The 18,107-nt window shown below is 40.7% G+C and overlaps 1 protein-coding gene and 2 long non-coding RNA genes across 4 annotated transcripts; all 3 read right to left on the reverse strand.

The window, feature by feature from the left end:
• Positions 1 to 1,488: 1,488 nt before the first annotated feature.
• On the reverse strand, positions 1,489 to 7,099 carry LOC145433976 (uncharacterized). Its single transcript, XM_080311237.1, has 6 exons — positions 5,924 to 7,099; positions 5,834 to 5,862; positions 5,213 to 5,429; positions 4,965 to 5,026; positions 2,409 to 2,563; positions 1,489 to 2,126 (listed from the first exon to the last, which is right to left on the reverse strand). Exons 3-6 carry the CDS (start codon positions 5,403 to 5,405, stop codon positions 1,841 to 1,843), a joined length of 696 nt encoding a protein of 231 aa, XP_080167363.1. The 5' UTR covers positions 5,406 to 5,429; positions 5,834 to 5,862; positions 5,924 to 7,099; the 3' UTR covers positions 1,489 to 1,840.
• A 3,309-nt stretch (positions 7,100 to 10,408) lies between these two features.
• LOC145434002 (uncharacterized) lies at positions 10,409 to 11,097 on the reverse strand. Its single transcript, XR_013913244.1, has 3 exons — positions 10,898 to 11,097; positions 10,797 to 10,832; positions 10,409 to 10,724 (listed from the first exon to the last, which is right to left on the reverse strand). It is a non-coding gene; the product is annotated as an uncharacterized LOC145434002 (long non-coding RNA).
• A 1,423-nt stretch (positions 11,098 to 12,520) lies between these two features.
• On the reverse strand, positions 12,521 to 14,193 carry LOC145434007 (uncharacterized). 2 transcript variants are annotated; one of them, XR_013913250.1, is made up of 2 exons: positions 12,961 to 14,193; positions 12,521 to 12,698 (listed from the first exon to the last, which is right to left on the reverse strand). It is a non-coding gene; the product is annotated as an uncharacterized LOC145434007 (long non-coding RNA). The 2 variants fall into 2 exon arrangements; XR_013913249.1 differs by lacking the exon at positions 12,521 to 12,698 and adding an exon at positions 12,867 to 12,893.
• Positions 14,194 to 18,107: the final 3,914 nt, after the last annotated feature.

The following is an 18,107-nucleotide window of genomic DNA, read 5'->3' on the forward strand; positions in this document are numbered from 1 at the left end:
GATGTAAAATATCAATAATCATCGACTCATGGAGGGTTTTCACAATTTTCATTTACTCACCCCGAGGACAGGTGAGGCACTGCCTCACCTGCCTCATTGGACCGCACGTCACTGCATTCGCTTAATATCAGTTACAATAAATTCTAAGCTACTTCTGATGAATTGCGTTATCAGTGGTGAGGCTTGGCCCGTCTGTGCCTTACCTCTCGTTTTGAGCTTTATTTCGAACAATAAATACCAGTTTTTACCGAGAAGCAGTGTTGGGATGACTCGAGTCATGACTTGACTCGAGTCAGACTCGAGTCAACTTTTTCGTATGACTTGACTTGACTCGAGTCAGTTTGCAAAAATGACTTGACTTGACTTGACTCGGCGCTTCAAAAATGTCAATTGACTCGTGACTCGAAGCAAAATTTACGAGTCAATTTCAAGTCATCAAGTACACGGTGTCGATTAAATCACACTATCTTATGTATGTTTGGATTATTCGCGGTACGCCGTTGTCACTTGTGAGGGCGACCATGTCATTCACTGATTGTAAATTGACCGCACAGCTCACGTTGTCGTAGTAGTAGTAGATTAATCTTACAGCAACGTATCTTTGTTTCTTAGACGGCTCAGTGCTCACATTACGCAGTGCAAACCTTTATCAACCCTCACCCTCTTGTATAATCTAAATCAAACCAACATAGTTTATGCATTTATATATTCTCGCAATTGTCTAGATGGGTAATGTATTGTACCATATATCAATTTGTTTCGACTTCTCGAGGCTTCGTATTCGATCTTCTATTTTGCTGTAACAGACAGTAGCATGTAGCTATGCGCAGTTAATCACGTATTTTATTAGCAGTTCTAAGTGTGTGTGAGCTATAAAACGCCTTTTTTCATGAATATTTAACTTCATATTCGTTATTTGATTCAAAATAAATGGCCAAATAATCTTTCTTTGACTCAGTTAGCAAAATGTAATGACTTTGGATCATCACTCATACATCGAAAATTCAACTTGACTTGAATCGTGACTTGACTCGACTTGACTCAAGTCACCTCCGGAAAACGAGTGACTTGACTTGACTCGAGTCACTTTCGAAAATCGATTGACTTGACTTGACTCGAGTCAAAATGTGCAATGACTCGAGATGACTCGTGACTCGAAGGTAGTGACTTGATCCCAACACTGCCGAGAAGATATGGCGCACACGAGGAATCCCGTGTAGTGAGTTCGAATTAGTGCTACCATGACGTCACGAGTTTTCAATTGTGACGTAACAGTTGATTGGCATGTATGGCTCTTTGGGAATTGAGATGGAAAAAATAGGGCCAATATGGCTCTTCGGACTAAAAAGGTTCCCGACCACTGTTCTAGATCATGCACGAGCTCTCATATTGTTGGCACAAACTAGGTTGGCGTATTGTATTTTGGTAACCTAATCCCTCCACTTGGTATAATGCGTACATAATATCTCGATAACCAAAGCACTTATACCCATGTACTGAGTGGCACCCACAATATTTGTTTTATATTATCTAACATAAAACATACATTATTCAATCGAATGATATATTGATGTTCAAATGAACCGAAATATTTTCGGCTGACAACATGACATCGTGGATAATCGTCAGCAACTAGTAAAAAATTGTAAAGAACATTGTATATCAACAATCGCATTGCCATTTATGACGTCATCCAATCTAACAATAAAGATTCAGTCGCATTGTCAGATCTGTGTGGGCTATAACATTGAATCAGATCCCCTATTATCCGACAGGGCTTGAATTCTTCGGTTCCAGTTCAAGCTACAGTCATCGTATCCGGTTAGTTGCAATACCTATTTTAATTGCAAACTTCGCACATGTAACGGCGACCCTTGTCGATACACTCTTCAAACAGAAGGTTGTTTGCATCTTCGGCGTCCACGCGACCGCAAACTACTTCATCGTCGGTAACGGATGCACCGTCGAACAGATTTATATTGAAGGTGGAGTCACCTGCCATCGGGTCGGTAAATTCCAACGGTGCAATAAATTCAGTGTTGTCGACACCTGTTGTGCCAACTGCCTGTCCCTTTGCACCGATCCAGAAAGTGGTCCCCGTAGCGCCGACCTCGTCCATTAGATCTCTGAAAAGGTTCAAGCAATACTCATAAAATCGTTACGTCTGCTGGTAGTTAGGTAGAGTTAGTGCTTCTACTTGAAGTAGTTTACGGCTGTCTTGGAAATCTGGAGTAGAAACTTAAAATGGTATTTCTATTCTTTTACTTAAAGCAGTTTTGACATGCCTCGGAAATGGTTCCTTCTACTTGCAATTGAGTAAAAATTCGTTGTGTTATGATGTTATCACCGCATTTAGTTTAAGTAAAAGAGAATCAGGTACTATTAATTTTCAAGGAAAACTATCTCACTCTCTATCAGCCAACGCCTGACTGAAACCGACCACGGCGAGTCTGCCCCGATCTGCTGCTCCTTTGCATTCGTTTTCGGCCGCGTCCCAGCTCGCAGTAGTCGTAGACAAAAGATAGTAACAATCATCAAACTGAGTCCAACCAGCTAACGTGTTCTGAAGGTTAGGTTTAGGCGGATTTGATATTTTTAAATCGAAATCCCGTTCCTGGTTTTAGATTCAAATTGAAGTCCAAGTCCATAATTATTTTGGTGCGATGTCGAAAACGACTAAGTCCAATTCCGGTACTGGCTGACATTGTTTCAAAATCTGCACCATGATTGAAAAAGACGAAAAATGTCATATCCACGTCCAAGACCAAACATCTTCAAAATAATATTAATTCCATATCCGATCCAAGCACGGCCAAATTTTCGAACAATCGTGTTTTTTAATGTAAATAGCGTCTTGGAGGTAGGCCTACTTAACTTTAATATATAATCAAATAATATATTCGTGTTCAAATATACCCGTCAGGGGTAATCGTCAGTAACTACTAAATTTTAATTCATGCTCGCCTCTGTAATTTGTCGAAGCATTTCTATACCAGTTTCGGTTTCTCCGCAGTTGGAAATAACCTGGACGAAATCAACTGTACACGAAAGAATTATCCTGATGCAAGTTTTGATCAATCGCCATTGAAGTCGAACTGATATTGCCCGTTTGCACGATTAGCCTTACAGCAGTTACTTGACCTTTGTGACTAATCGATCGTGATGTATTCACGTCATAATTAATAGGGCAATAAGGATCTGTTATCATTGCAAACCAGTAATACATTTGCCACGTCTTGATATAACAATATTTTCAAGTCCATTATCGCCATTCTCCGGGACTCAGAACATTCGTGATGAATCCAGCATTCACAATATATCTTGCTATTCCTAGAACAGTTCGATCTAGCTAGATTCTAGCTACAGGGGTGTCAAACTCAACTGATGTCGCGGGCCGGATTCAACACTTCAGATCGCTCGCGGCCGCACCAAAATTCGTCAATCCCAGATACCTCAAAATCAATACTCTTGTTTTTATTTGAATGCTTCATTAACCAGCCTATATATACACAATAGTAGGCTACATTACATTATATATGGATCATAGGGATTCTATTGTATCTGCACCTTAATCGCAATCGGTGAAATAACATAATAATAAGATGATTGGCCGGTTGAATACAGTTATACACCGATAAAACAGTGGCTCCAACGAAGTTGGCATATTTCTATGATCCCTTTGTTTTTTGTGGGATATTGGCAACCCTGCGTGTGCATTGTGACTTGTGAGGGATGCAAAAGATTAAACTGTAAACGCGGACGTTGGAATTTCCTTCATATTATTTTAGTTTATCACGATTCGGGTTTCACTCGAGGCTGGAGAGTGTATTTTCCATGTAACCTGCACAAGGTGCACATAAGGGCCTCGTATTGGCGTTTTCGCTTCTGTGATATACTGACTAGTTTTTGGTCAGCGACTGAAATAATTCGCACTTTCTTACCTTCTTGGGGTTGGGTGTCAATGTCAGTGACCTGCTTCTAATGGTGACTAGAAACCACAACACCGTACGGGTGGTTATAAATTGGTCTATATACAATACGTATGGTAACCCTACTCAAGACATCAATGTCGAGTATGACATACTCGACATTGATGTCTTGAGTAGGGTTACCATACGTCCTCTTTTTGACTTTTTTGAAAGTGTCCTCGGAGGACGCCCTTTTGTCCTCTTTTTTGAGATTTTGTCCTCTTTTTTGAAAATTTAGGTCAGATTTAGAGCAAATTGCGAGTGCTATGTCGTAAATTAGCACAGAAGTGACGCTCTCCGGCGGGTATTTCGGAGTGAAAAACGGTGATTTTAGCTCCGGGCGAAAAGTTGACTTTTTTTTTCAGTCATCCACCTAGCAATGAGGAGAGAAATACGGTATTTTGAGCTCTGAGCGGAAAGATGACCTTTTTTTTTAGTCAACCGATCACAAAGCGGGAAAAATTTTTGAGAACTTTGCAAGTCTCAAATTTCTAAAAAAGTGTCCTCTTTTTAGATTTCCAAAATATGGTAAGCCTAGTCTTGAGGGACTATTTAATGGAAGTATTTCTTACTAAAATTCTCAACATTTGTTTGAAATGTGTTGGATAATACACATTTTTTTCAATCTACTCAGAATTGCTTCGCGGGCCGGATGAAATCATCTGGTTGACTGGATGCGGCCCCCGGGCCGTATGTTTGACACCCTTGTTCTAAAAACTACTTCATCGTGACGGTCACTATTGGAGTTTGTATATAGTGTATATCTTGCGCTGGACGGTCACTATTGGAGTTCGTATATAGTGCATATCTTGCGCCGGACGGTCACTATTGGAGTTTTTATATAGTACATATCTTGCGCCGGACGGTCACTATTGGAGTTGGTATATAGTGCATATCTTGCCCCGGACGGTCACAATTGGAGTTTGTATATAGTGCATATCTTGCGCCGGACGAGCAAGTCAAAGAATCGATTGAACAAATCTAACATAATCTCACCGGAACGACTGTGGTCGTAGTCGTGATCGTTGGGGTTGTAGTTGTAGTCGGTTTCAATGCATCTGAAACAAAGATATCACAAAACAGTTCATTTCTCCGCTATATTTATTGGATACCAGTTTGTATGCGTCTGGGGTCAATAGCATACACTTCCGTTCGCAGTATACTGAGAGCTAGGCCAGCGTGCGTATGGATAAATTAATGCATTCAATGTATTTTCAGTGTCACATCAGAATTCGACCACTCACTGATTAGGCAGTACAGCATGAAAGGGCTGATGTGGAGGAAGCTGTTTCGCCGCGATGTGACTGGCTGAGGCTGAAGCCGAGTCTGCGGCCTCTGTGGCCTAGGCTGAGGCCACAGTTGAGGTTGAAGTTGAGGTTGAGACTGAGACCAAAGCTGGGGCTGAAATTGTGGTCCGTAGGCCTGACTGTAGGGCATGTATTGTTGATCGTCATGCTCTACCTGAAAATTGGAAACAATTCAACAGGCTGCGAAGAATGTGGAGTGTGGACTCTATTTCAAAAATGGCGGACATGAATCTGAATACTCGTATGCCCAAAATACGATTGGCACCGAACATACTTGATTGATTTCTGCTTGAACTTGAAAGTTGAGTTCACTACATATAACCTTCTCGTACGACCAGAACTTCTCTCGCCTCTCGTCGAGTTCGTCCTGGCCAGCAATGTTTTGATTTGAACAAATTTTCTTCAAGGTACACGATTTGCGACAGGTAATACGACATTTTTGTCGTGGCGCACCAGACCGATAAGGTGACAAGCGCCACAATGTCTCTTTTTTCAAAATTAATAATAATAATAACTCGAGTCTTTGTGACGAGAGGGTGGAAACTGGAAACGACTTACGTGCTGCGCTACCGGATGCCTGTCGCTTTCTGTTAATATCAGAATCAGATGTATGCGTATGTTTCATGGAACATAATGTGGAATTCTCACCTTCAGAAGCGTAGACAACGTAAGCGTAAATCTAAAAGCAAAGAACTGCAATCGTCATTTGGAATCTACAGTCTACCTACGGAATACAGGATGCAAGAATGCAGAGATTATGACGTATATGCCGTGAGTAATTTATTTGATCATTTACGCACAGTAACAATCATAAGAATGTCGTATATGGCCACTATTGGCCAGTTCCCCTTCCCATCCAAAAATAGTTTTTGCAGTCCGTCCCTTGGGCTTCGCTGAAACATTCGCTAGCGACATGGCTTACATGGTGTCCGATCAGTACCGAGAAAACCATCACCGAGAATGCCATTACCGAGAATGGACACCACCGAGAATGGACATTACCGAGAATGGACACCACTGAGAATGGACATTACCGAGAATGCAATATATGCAATGCAGGCATGTTAATTGTTATGCATATGAACAGGCCAAGAGTGTGCATCACGGTGTTGTCACATTCGGTATCGATTCTCAGGTAAATTTCTGGATAACGTCCGTCATAGTAAACTAGATTCTTGACATTGGCCCTTCTCGGTAATGTTCATTCTCGGTGGTGTCCATTCTCGGTAATGACCATTCTCGCTACTGTCCATTCTCGGTAATGGTATTCTCGGTAAAGGTTTTCTCGGTATTGGTATAGAACCGGCTTACATTAGTCTCACGCGTGCAATCGCTCTACGTTACACAAAGAATAAATAATGAGTGTTGTCGTCGTCAGTCATAACCATTTGTCGGGGCCCGGATTTTCCCCCTGATGGGATTTTCCGTTTCAAAGATATAACGAATTTATCTGCATAACGAGCAGATACGCTAGTAGGCTACTGTAATATTTGCGCATTTCAAACTTTCAACTCGACTGTGCTCCTTAGTTTACGAAGCTGGGAACAAATGGCAAACTAACAACTCAAAGGTAAAATCAAGGTTTCTAATCCACCGCTCTTTATAGTTTCTAGTCAATTTCCAGGATGTGACTCGCGCAACACCTATGCAACCATCTTTATGCTCTGAAATATGCCAAGGAACAAAAAAAATATGTAAAATAAACCTACATCTTAAAGTATGCCTTTTTTATTAGTAGAGCTGTTCGTGCTGAACGCCGAGCGGCCGATTTTATCGATGCCTCTGTCGTTTGAATATACTCGTGGGCATCTGACATCAAAGCCACTTACAAGTAATTTGATTGAAAATGATATCATCGCGGCAATTTGTATTTCGCGTCTTGAATGATCAAAGAATATACACATGAAAGGGTATCGTTTCACAGTCGTCTAAAGTCTTTCATATATATCAGTTGGGTAAAACGTCAGGTGATTCAAAATATGAATTCTATTACCCGGTTAATATAAATCATGACCGAACTTTTTCTGCTACGATAACATGATATTGCATTTCAGTGCAGTACTATATGTACTTTAAAAATGTTTTATCATGAAATTATATGAGTGAACAAAAACATTCAAGCGCAAGATAAAATGACTTTTTGATCGAATAATTACCAACTTCAATCCTCGTTTTCTTTCTCAGAAGTGAAGTAGACAGAAAACCGAATATTTTCCATTTTTGTTGGAACCAACCAAAAGTATCATAACATCACGTGATTTCCTAACGTAAAGTCGGGGGTAGCGGACATGTCAGATTTTCATCCGGGAGTATTGAATTGTTCGATATGGTCGCTACAAATTAATAGCGATTTTCCAACTTAACCCTTTGCATCTAAAAAGAGTCGACGACGGAAGATAGTGGCAAGAAGCTTCCACTTCTTCTAGCTGTCTGGAGGTTCCTAATGATTACGGCAGACCCGGGCAAAGTGCGACCCGCGAGCCAGATGCGGCGCGCGGAGCTATTCTAAGCGGCCCCCGAAAAGTTGCTTCGAATTCAAAACATAAAACCTACTTTTTAATGTTGCTGCGTGGACTAAAACTATAAGCTGTATAAATTAAACCGAAAATTCGTTTACATTCAAACATTCATTACTATTTGTGGTGTATTGAACTGATAAAATTGCTAATAAACCAATGATGATGATGACACTGGTCAACACAAATTTTGTTGACTTCGATCTGACAGTAGTTTTTGACCAACTTTTGGGCGCTGAATTCAAAAAAGAATTCGGTTTTCTCTATCACGTCAAGTTTCTAGGTTAGTCACCCGTCACGTTGTCTCATAATCCACATGAAAGTACCCTTTTATTATTTTGTGTTTGTTGCATAAAACGTTTCAAGAACCACCAGCAAGCGAAAGTAACTCAATAGTCTTCAAATAAACATTTGTACTGTTCTATTTGGATGATTTGAACTAACATTGCTTCTGAAGAACAAATAAAGTGCGAGTTTTAGGATACAGATTTATGCTAATAACTCTAATTTAGTGGGTTGTCTCGCTTGATACACGAGCAATAGTCAGCTATCACACGTAAGCTCTAGGGATGGTGTGAACGTGAGGTTCACGTTCGCGTTCTGTGTATGAACCCCTCACAAATTTAGAGGTTCACGTTCACAAACGAACATTTGTAGGTTCTGCATTGTTAACCTTTTTCATATATCACAATTTTCACTTCATCATAACATCTTTGGTTGAAATTTGTTGCATTTCAACCAGGGCTTCGGAACCGGAGCCCCGGAGCTGGAGCCGGAGATCTACATAAAATTCAGCCGGAGCCGGAGCTGGAGCTAGTTATTTGAGGGGTAGCTCCGGCTCCGACGTATTACATAATACATACATGCTATTATATATGCAACTAACCATGTCTGCTGAGTTCACACAATTCAACCCAGCAGGCCATCGCGAAATTAAGAATCTTTTCCTCTTTGGCGCTACTTTTTCCGACTAACCATGTTCCTGGGGATTTAACAGAAGAGCAGTCATATGTTCAATTTTCATACATGAGTGCCGAACCTCGGTAGTCGGTATGCTAGATATGCCTGTGAATATTGTGGGTATTCGGCATACCCGCAATTTCATCATCAGCACAACCTTGTTGGCCAATTGTACGGTTCGAAAATAATGATCACTATGTATTACACGAAATGGGAGAGTGGATAAAAACGTGATTTCGTTGCACATGTCGATATGACGAGCACGCGTCGAGAAATTCCATCTCATCGTTGCTATGAATCGGATGAGCAAATATTCGTTCTTTCGTGACAGTTCTTTAATCGGGCCGCAAAATTGGACAGTCCATGATATACAATTATAAACGTATGAGCGATATTCGTTTGATTTAACTTATTAAGAAGGTTGGTTGAGGTGAGCAAGTTCACGACAACGTAAGCTGCTGTATAAGCTCCGATCACTGCGTTTGTGATCAATATATTTGTGATCTAACAATGGAGGCTCGGTAAAACGCACAATCATTGATTCATTGGTTGGCAATCCGAACTTATACAAGATACAGCGATTTAGTCGACATCGATTACTTGATGACTTGAAATTGACTCGTAAATTTTGTTTCGAGTCACGAGTCAATCTGCATTTGTTAAACGTCGATTCAAGTCAAGTCAAGTCAAGTCATTTTTCCAAGGTGACTCGAGTCAAATCAAGTCACACGAAAAAGGTTACTCGACTCATCCCCACACTGGTTCATGGTCGAAAATGTATGTAGACCTGAACAGAGCAAGTAGTTTAATATCCATCTTTCTCAGGTTGGCAAACTTGGTTTCATTCTGTAACGCATAAAATTTGTCAATACTTTCAGAACAAAATTTCACTTTCAGAACTCTCGGCGGGCCGGTCAAAATCCCTTCGCGGGCCGTATGTTGCCCGGCCCTGCTGTAGGGTAAATTAGTAATCTACATGGTTGCCAGTGAACTCGGCACCTTGAATTCGGCACTTGGTGAACTCGGCACTTGATGAACTCGGCACTTCGTTTGACCGTAGATGCTGTGCGATCTCTATTGTTTCAAGTTTATGACAATACAATGTTCCCCATGACACCAATAAATGTTTCCCATGGACACATCGAAACTTATGAAGGCCAAAATAATCAGTTTTTGCCTTCAAAGAAACGGATATTATAAAATAAATATCGCCCTTTAACTATATTTTGTTAGCAAGATGTTTCCCCAATGTCACCCTTCCCCTTGCTCCTTATAAATTAAATATCGCCCTTTAACTATATTTTTTTAGCAGGATGTTGCCCTAATGTCACCCTTCAACCTGCTCCTGACCAGCTACCTGTGACAAAATCACACCTTCCGCGCGAGATAGTGTAATGGTTATGCGTCCGGCTTCTCGAGCGGTAGGTCGTGGGTTCGATCCCCGGCCGGGTCATACCAAAGACTCGAAAAATGGTATCCGCAGCTATCCTGCTAGGCGCTCAGCAATCACGGATAGCATGGAGGAGAAAAAAAACGGGGGCGCAGACTAGATGACCTCATGGGGCCGTATCGCAACTCCGTCGCCAAAGCATCTCGATGGTGCAGGCGAGAAAGAATATCATATCTCTCTCTCTATAAGTAATCAGCTAATACAAAATCAGTATTGTTGTGTTGTATTGAACTTATAAAATCTCTAATAAACCTAACAGTTGAACTTATCAATAACTATAAACTAATCAACTAATAAATAAAATATATTTTGCACGATTCTTGCATCTCCAAAGAATTGAGGCATGTTTTTTTTCATCTTCCTGGTGTAAGAACGATCGACTTTAGTCGTCAAACAGCATATCTCATCCTCTTTGCGATACACCCTCCAATATTTTATTAGTTGACTCGTCCGAGCATGACATTTCAGAGTTGACCTGAGCAGCGGACACATCGGATAACGACGACTCAATGAGATCATCTTCCTGCAAACAAAATTATAAGTTAAAATCTGATCACTCAAATCGAATTAATTAGCACTACGGTATTCGACTTACCGGTAGCGGCCCCACTTCAATCTCAACGGCATCTTCCTGCAAACAAAATTTACTTAAAATCTGATAGCTCACATCGAATTAATTAGTACTATTCGACTTACCTGGTTGTAAAGATCGACTTCAATCTCAACGCATATGTCCATGTCCATCGCATATATCAATCATTCCCTCTATCCGTCAAATTAGCGATACATGTACCGAGTAGACCAACACCGACATACGGCATTGTTGCGTCACAATACAAGCGCCGATTTCACCAGGTGCCAAGTTCACCAAGTGCCGAGTTCACTGGCAACCATCTACATATAGACCAGGGGTGGCCAACGTTTTCGGCTAAAGGGCCACATGAAATTGACGAACGAGTGCGCTGCCCACTATAATAGCCGCGTAAAATTTTCAAAGTTAATATTATTATTACTTGGGTATATTGCGGGTCGACTGTATACCGCCGCCGGGCTCAGTTTGCAAGGACAGGACTATCCGGCATCTGGACATATCGATATCGAAGTTTCCGCTGATATACGACAATCATTTTGTGCCTACATTTCATCGTCGACGATCTTTCTGCGAGCGCAAACACGAAAATACTTTCTCTCGTAATAGCGATATAATCGGAAAATGACTTGCTTCTCTTCCGTTTTATAGGCGAGCCAGGTGTGACCGACCATTGTTGTCCATAACTAGAAAATGAGCCGCTCGAGTAACCATAAGTTAGGGTGCCGAACCGGTATCGCAGGTATTACTCACCTTTCTGGTGCGATTCCCCGGTTCTAACGCTAAAACGAGTATTTGACAGGCGCTGGCTAAGATTATTTTTGTAATGCCAAACTCGGTAAGTCCTAAATCGCGTTTTAATACGAGTGCTACGTAATTCTCGTATTATCAAATTTTTCATAATACGGGCATAGTTAGACTCAATCGGCTAAATCAAGCGTTTTCTCGTTTTCAGGATGGGGGTAGGCTGCAAAGCAAAAAATCGTGTGACCATTAAACACGCAAAGCATGAAGAAAATTTTACTAGTCTTTTAGTTTATTGTAATGTACGACGATTTACTAAAAATGTGACTGGACCCTGGATCTGCCAATGCGTCGGAACTGATTTATACTAAATCCAAAGTCATCAACATCCCAAGTGTCGCGGCCAGACTAATCATATTCTGAGGAGGGTTGGTGCGATGACATGCAAAATAAGGTCAGTCGCGACATGCAAAATAAGGTCAGTCCGCACATAAATCCAAATCTATACTCCAATTACAAATCCAACTTTTTTCTTATGAAAAATAAATTCAAATTATCTTTCCTGTATAGTAGCCTAGTTTCAACATTGAAATTCCTTATCTATATTCCAAATCTTAAGATTTTTCAATCAAAAGATAATCATGTAGTCAGTCGCATGTAGAATATTATTATCGGTCCGCGCATAAATCCAAATCCATACTTCAATTACAAATCCAACTCTCTTTCTTATGAAAAATAAATTCAAAATATCTTTCCTATATAGTAACTTCACCATTGACATTCCCCATATATATCCTAAATCTGAAGATGTTTCAACAAAATGTAATCAGACGATTATTACAATTACGAGAGGTGAGTCGCATGTAGAATATAAAGAGTCCGCGTATAAATCCAAATGTTTACTTCAAATCCTACTGTTTTCTTAGGCCACTGACCTTATTCTGCAATCTGCATGTGGCGACTGACCGTATTTCGCATGCGACTGACCTTATTTTGCATGTGACTGATCTTATTCTGCATGTCGCGACTGACCTTATTTTGCATGCGACTGACCTTATTTTGCATGTGACTGACCTTATTTTGCATGTCGCGACTGACCTTATTTTGCATGCGACTGACCTTATTTTGCATGTGACTGATCTTATTCTGCATGTCGCGACTGACCTTATTTTGCATGCGACTGACCTTATTTTGCATGTGACTGACCTTATTTTACATGTCGCGACTGACCTTATTTTGCATGCGACTGACCTTATTTTGCATGTGACTGACCTTATTTTGCATGTGACTGACCTTATTCTGCATGTCGCGACTAACCTTATTTTGCATGCGACTGACCTTATTTTGCATGTGACTGACCTTATTTTGCATGTGACTGACCTTATTCTGCATGTCGCGACCGACCTTATTTTTGCATGCGACTGACCTTATTTTGCATGTGACTGTCCTTATTCTGCGTGTAGCGACTTATTGCGACCTTATTTTGCATATCATCAAGGGGCCTGGCTGGGCCCAGGGGCCTGGCTGCCCATCCAACAAGTCTCTGCTGAAGAGATTCGGTGTCCTAAACATAGAAGATATTCGGAAACTAGAAATCGCCACGTTTACGTATCAGTTCCACTGCGGTCGTTGCCCCGAATATTTCAATGACTTCTTTACCTCGGATTCAAAAGCGCACAAGTACAACACACGCGCGTCCAAATATCATATGATCGACCGAAAAGATCATCGCTCTATCAAATATGCCGGACCTGATGTGTGGAACAGTATTCCGCCGGCCATTCGACAGTCGACGAGCATGTCCACATTCAAGTCGAAATACAAGCAATTACTAGTAAATAAATACAGACCATCCTCAAGATTACCGGACCACGACTGACCTATCGATCTGCCGCCCTGTTTCTTGTCGCTTTCTTTTTCTATACTATCTTTTCTACTTTCATTCAGTGTGCTTGCCTTATTTTTACATCGCCTAGGCCAAGGTGGGTGTCTGATTCCATAGACTACTCCAAGTCGCTTCGACATCTTCCTGTCTTTTCATAGTATCGCCTTTTTGTAGTGTATTGAACTGATAAAATTGCTAATAAACCGATGATGAGGATGACATATAAATTCAGGGACTCTATTCGCGGAGAGTAGGCCTATAGAATTTTCATCATATTTAACGCGGAATGAGTATGGCTGATTATAAAATTCCTAAGATTATGAAACACTCGAAACATTCCAGATAGGCAAATTTTTACAAAAAATTCCAACGAAACAAAGTCAGAAACAACGGATGAAGATTTTCTGACGCAGGCGGTATAATGACACAATGGTCCGACCATTTATATCCACTTTTTTCGTAACGGCTGGAACAACCCACCGCTGTAACATTGCTCCCAGTCTTCCCCTATATTTGGAATTTCAATTTTCACGGGGACATATATCTGAATTTTCATTCGAATTTCGATATTTCAATGTTAAAAGTAGTGTAGGTAACAAAATTTATACTTTGATTTCCAGTAGAAAAAAGGTGGATTTGGAATTATGATTTTTGCGCGGACTGCATGCAAAATAAGGTCAGTCACATGCAAAATAAGGTCAGTCGCGACATGCTAAATAAGGTCAGTCACATGCAAAATAAGGTCAGTCACATGCAAAATAAGGTCAGTCACATGCAAAATAAGGTCAGTCACATGCAAAATAAGGTCAGTCGCGACATGCTAAATAAGGTCAGTCACATGCAAAATAAGGTCAGTCACATGCAAAATAAGGTCAGTCACATGCAAAATAAGGTCAGTCGCGACATGCAAAATAAGGTCAGGCACATGCAAAATAAGGTCAGTGGCATGCGAAATAGGGTCAGTCGCGACATGCAGATTGCAGAATAAGGTCAGTGGCATAAGAAAAAAGTAGGATTTGAAGTAAATATTTGGATTTATACGCGGACTGTTAATATTCTACATGCGACTCACCCCGTAATCGTAAGAATCGTCTGATTACATTATGTGGAAACATCTTCAGATTTAGGATATAGATGGGGAATGTCAATCATGAAATTACTATATAGGAAAGATATTTTAAATTTATTTTTCATAAAAAATAAGAATTGGATTTGTAATTGAAGTGTGGATTTGGATTTATGCGCGGACTGATAATAATATTCTACATGCGACTGACTTCGTATTCAAGATAATCATGATTATCTTTTGATTGAAACATCTCAGGATTTAGGATATAGATAAGGAATTTCAATGTTGAAAGTAGGCTGCTATACAGGAAAGATATTTTGAATTTATTTTTCATAAGAAAAAAGTTGGATTTGTAATTAAAGTATAGATTTGGATTTATGCGCGGACTGACCTTATTTTGCATGTCGCGACTGACCTTATTTTGCATGTGACTGACCTTATTTTACATGTCGCCGCTGACCTTATTTTGCATGTTTTTGACCTTATTTTGCATGTCATCGCACCAACCCTGTAGCATATTTTTGGTTGGCCTTGCAAGTTCACAATCTGAGCAATTCAATTTCTATAATATAACAGGATTTCGATAATATAATGGGAAATTAGCTCGCGAGCTACTCAAAACCTTCTCGGGGCCTCATATGGCCCGCAGGCTGCGGGATGCCACCCCTGATATAGACAGACACCTTCGATAGTTTTCAGAGCCGGTACAGTGGTAATAATGCGGATCCGGAGCTGGAGCCGGAGCTAGTGTATGATAGAAGAAAGCGCCGGAGCTGGAGCAATGCAAATTTACGGCTGCTCCAAAGCCCTTATTTCAACTGTGGGCCACTTTGGCGCTGTCAGCGTAAAAAAATCAACACTAAACGAGCATGTACCTTGACAATCTCAAAAATTTTACTTGCTTTGTTGCAAAAGTCTGCTGCTAATATCCAGCATTCCGTATGTGAATATTTAGTGACTTGTTTCTACTGTGAGCTTGACCCGCAATCACACAACATCAAGAGCGAAATACAGTACATGTAGGTCAGCGGTAGCTCAGTGTCGGGAACCTATGGCTCGCGAGCCATATATGGCTCTTTTCGGTATAAGATATGGCTCTTTGCCGAATTTTCATTTTTGTACCTAATTTATCAACATTGCAGCAACTCTTGTATGAAGTTTTATCGCGGGCACAATAGTCATTGTCGTGGCAGTATAAACATGTCTTTGAGAGGTCAATGCAATGGCGCATTCAGTGTTAGAGGCTCGGACATTTTCAACATCCTGAAATTTGAGTTGCTGTCGCGCCTCGAAATCCTGAATTGCACCATACGTTGAGTAATCAAAGAGGATAGCAGACAAGGCGACGCCTGTATGACAATGCATTTTTTAAATACACATGTGAACCTATGGCTCGCGAGCCATATATGGCTCTTTTTGGGTATAAGGCTCTTTGGCAAATATTTATTTTTGTACTGAATTGATCAATATTGCGGCAACTTGCTAGAAAATTTTCATCGCGGCCAGAATAATTATTCTCGGGGCAATATACACATGCCTTTGAGAGGTAAAGACAATGCCGTCTTAAGGTTTAGGGGCAGGAACCCCCCAGTATACAAAGCCATCAAATTTAAGTTACTGTCGCGCCGTTGGCCAATATCACTCGCGAATTCGATGTAACCGACTCGAAATTTCGGATTGCACAATACGTTGATTGATCAAAGAGAATAGCAGACATGGCGACGCCCTGGCCTACTAACGACGATAGTGGCGACAGCCATGGCGACGCCCATATGACAACGCAGTTTTCAAATACATATTATGTTCCTGATCTACGGCGCGAAATGAACTGCCGTGGATACGTTCACAATTACAAAACTCGATTTACAAACAATGTAATAGCAATCCATGTTTTTTGATTGGTAAGTAGCTCTGTAGTACCGTCGATAAGATGTAGGAGTGTAGCGCAACGTTATGTGTAACTGCCGTATACTTTGAGAATTCGATCAGTATTTAGATTTTCGGAATCACTGCGACAGTTAGATTAGATTACTATCAGTTATCATAAATTCTAAGCTATTTACGATGAATTGCGTTATCAATGGCTTGAGTCTGCGTCTGTGCCTTACCTATTTTTTCGCGATTTATTTCCGAACAATAAATATGAAATTGAGTGATTTTGGGAGAAAAATGTTCAAAATCGTGTCATTCATGAACATCCATAAGAGATATCAATAGTAATTGAAGGTTTCACAATTTTCGTTCACCCATCCTGACGACAGGTGAGGTACTACTGTCTCACTTGCCTCCCCTGAACCGACGTCACTGATGTGTCACAACTTTCAGATGGATATTCATATTAATGCTGTAGTGGCCATGTTTGGCTCCACCTATGCATGTGATCATGGGTTCTCGCATTTAAAAGGACCATCAAGACGAACCTATGTTCCAGTAACTCAAGTTTCGCATGCTTTAATAAGACAACCAGCATGATGGGTATGGGTATGGGTATTAACAGAGAAAATGTGGCGCACACGACGGATCCCATGTAGTCAGTTGGAATTAGTGCTGCTATGACGTCACTAATTTTCAATTGTGACGTAACAGTTGATTGACATGTATGGCTCTTTGGGAGTTGATATGGAAAAAGTAAGGCCAATATGGCTCTTCGGACAAAAAAGGTTCCCGACCACTGATGTAGGTAGTCAGCGAATGATGCTTATTCAACCAGCCAATGGAATTGATATTGTTGTCTGATGTAAAATATCTATCAGGCGTACGGGGTCAATCTTGACATCGTATGTTTATTGTACCATAAAAACCAAATCCGTGCGATTGGATTGTTGACTACCGCTGTATAACTTGTTAATGGGGTAATATGGGTACCAAGTAGGGATGGTGTGAACGTGAGGTTCACGTTCGCGTTCTGTGTGTGAACCTCAGAAATTTAGAGGTGCATGTTCACAAACGAACTTCGGTAGGTTCTGCACTGTGAACCTTTTTCATATATTACAGTTTTCACTTCGTTATAACATCTTTGGATGAAATTTATTGCACTTAAACTGCGGGCCACTATATGCATGACGCTGGCGACGTAAAAAATCAACACTAAACGAGCATGCACCTTGACAATCTCAAAAGTTTTACTTGCTTTATTACAAAAGTTGAGCTTGATTCGCAATCACACAACATCAAGAGCGAAATACACTACATGAAGGTAGTAAAGAATGATGCTTATTCAACCAACAATGAGATTGATAGCGTTGTCTGATGTAAAAAATCTAGCAGGCGAACGGGGTTAATCTTGATTTCATGTGCTTATTGTATCATAAAAGCCAAATCCGTGCGATTGGGGTGTTGGCTACTGCTGTATAATTTGTTAACGGAGTAATATCGGTAGCAAGTAGAGAAACCCGTTTTACACTCTGCCCAATATCAACGTAGCAAATAGCAATACTCAGACGCCGAATACATTGTCCGGTCTGGCCGAGACCGTTACGGCGTAAGCTTGTATTCCCTTGCAAGTCCTCGTCGAAATTGTTGTCAAAGCGACGGAAGATATTGATTTTATGGGATTAATTATCATTTGTTTGCTCCAGTTGATACATTTGGCGACGTTTAATACGTCATTATCCCCTTC

This window comes from Botryllus schlosseri, chromosome 2 (assembly GCF_051294905.1).
Source record: "Botryllus schlosseri isolate E-star chromosome 2, Bs_hap1, whole genome shotgun sequence".
In the NCBI taxonomy this organism is placed as follows: domain Eukaryota; kingdom Metazoa; phylum Chordata; class Ascidiacea; order Stolidobranchia; family Styelidae; genus Botryllus; species Botryllus schlosseri.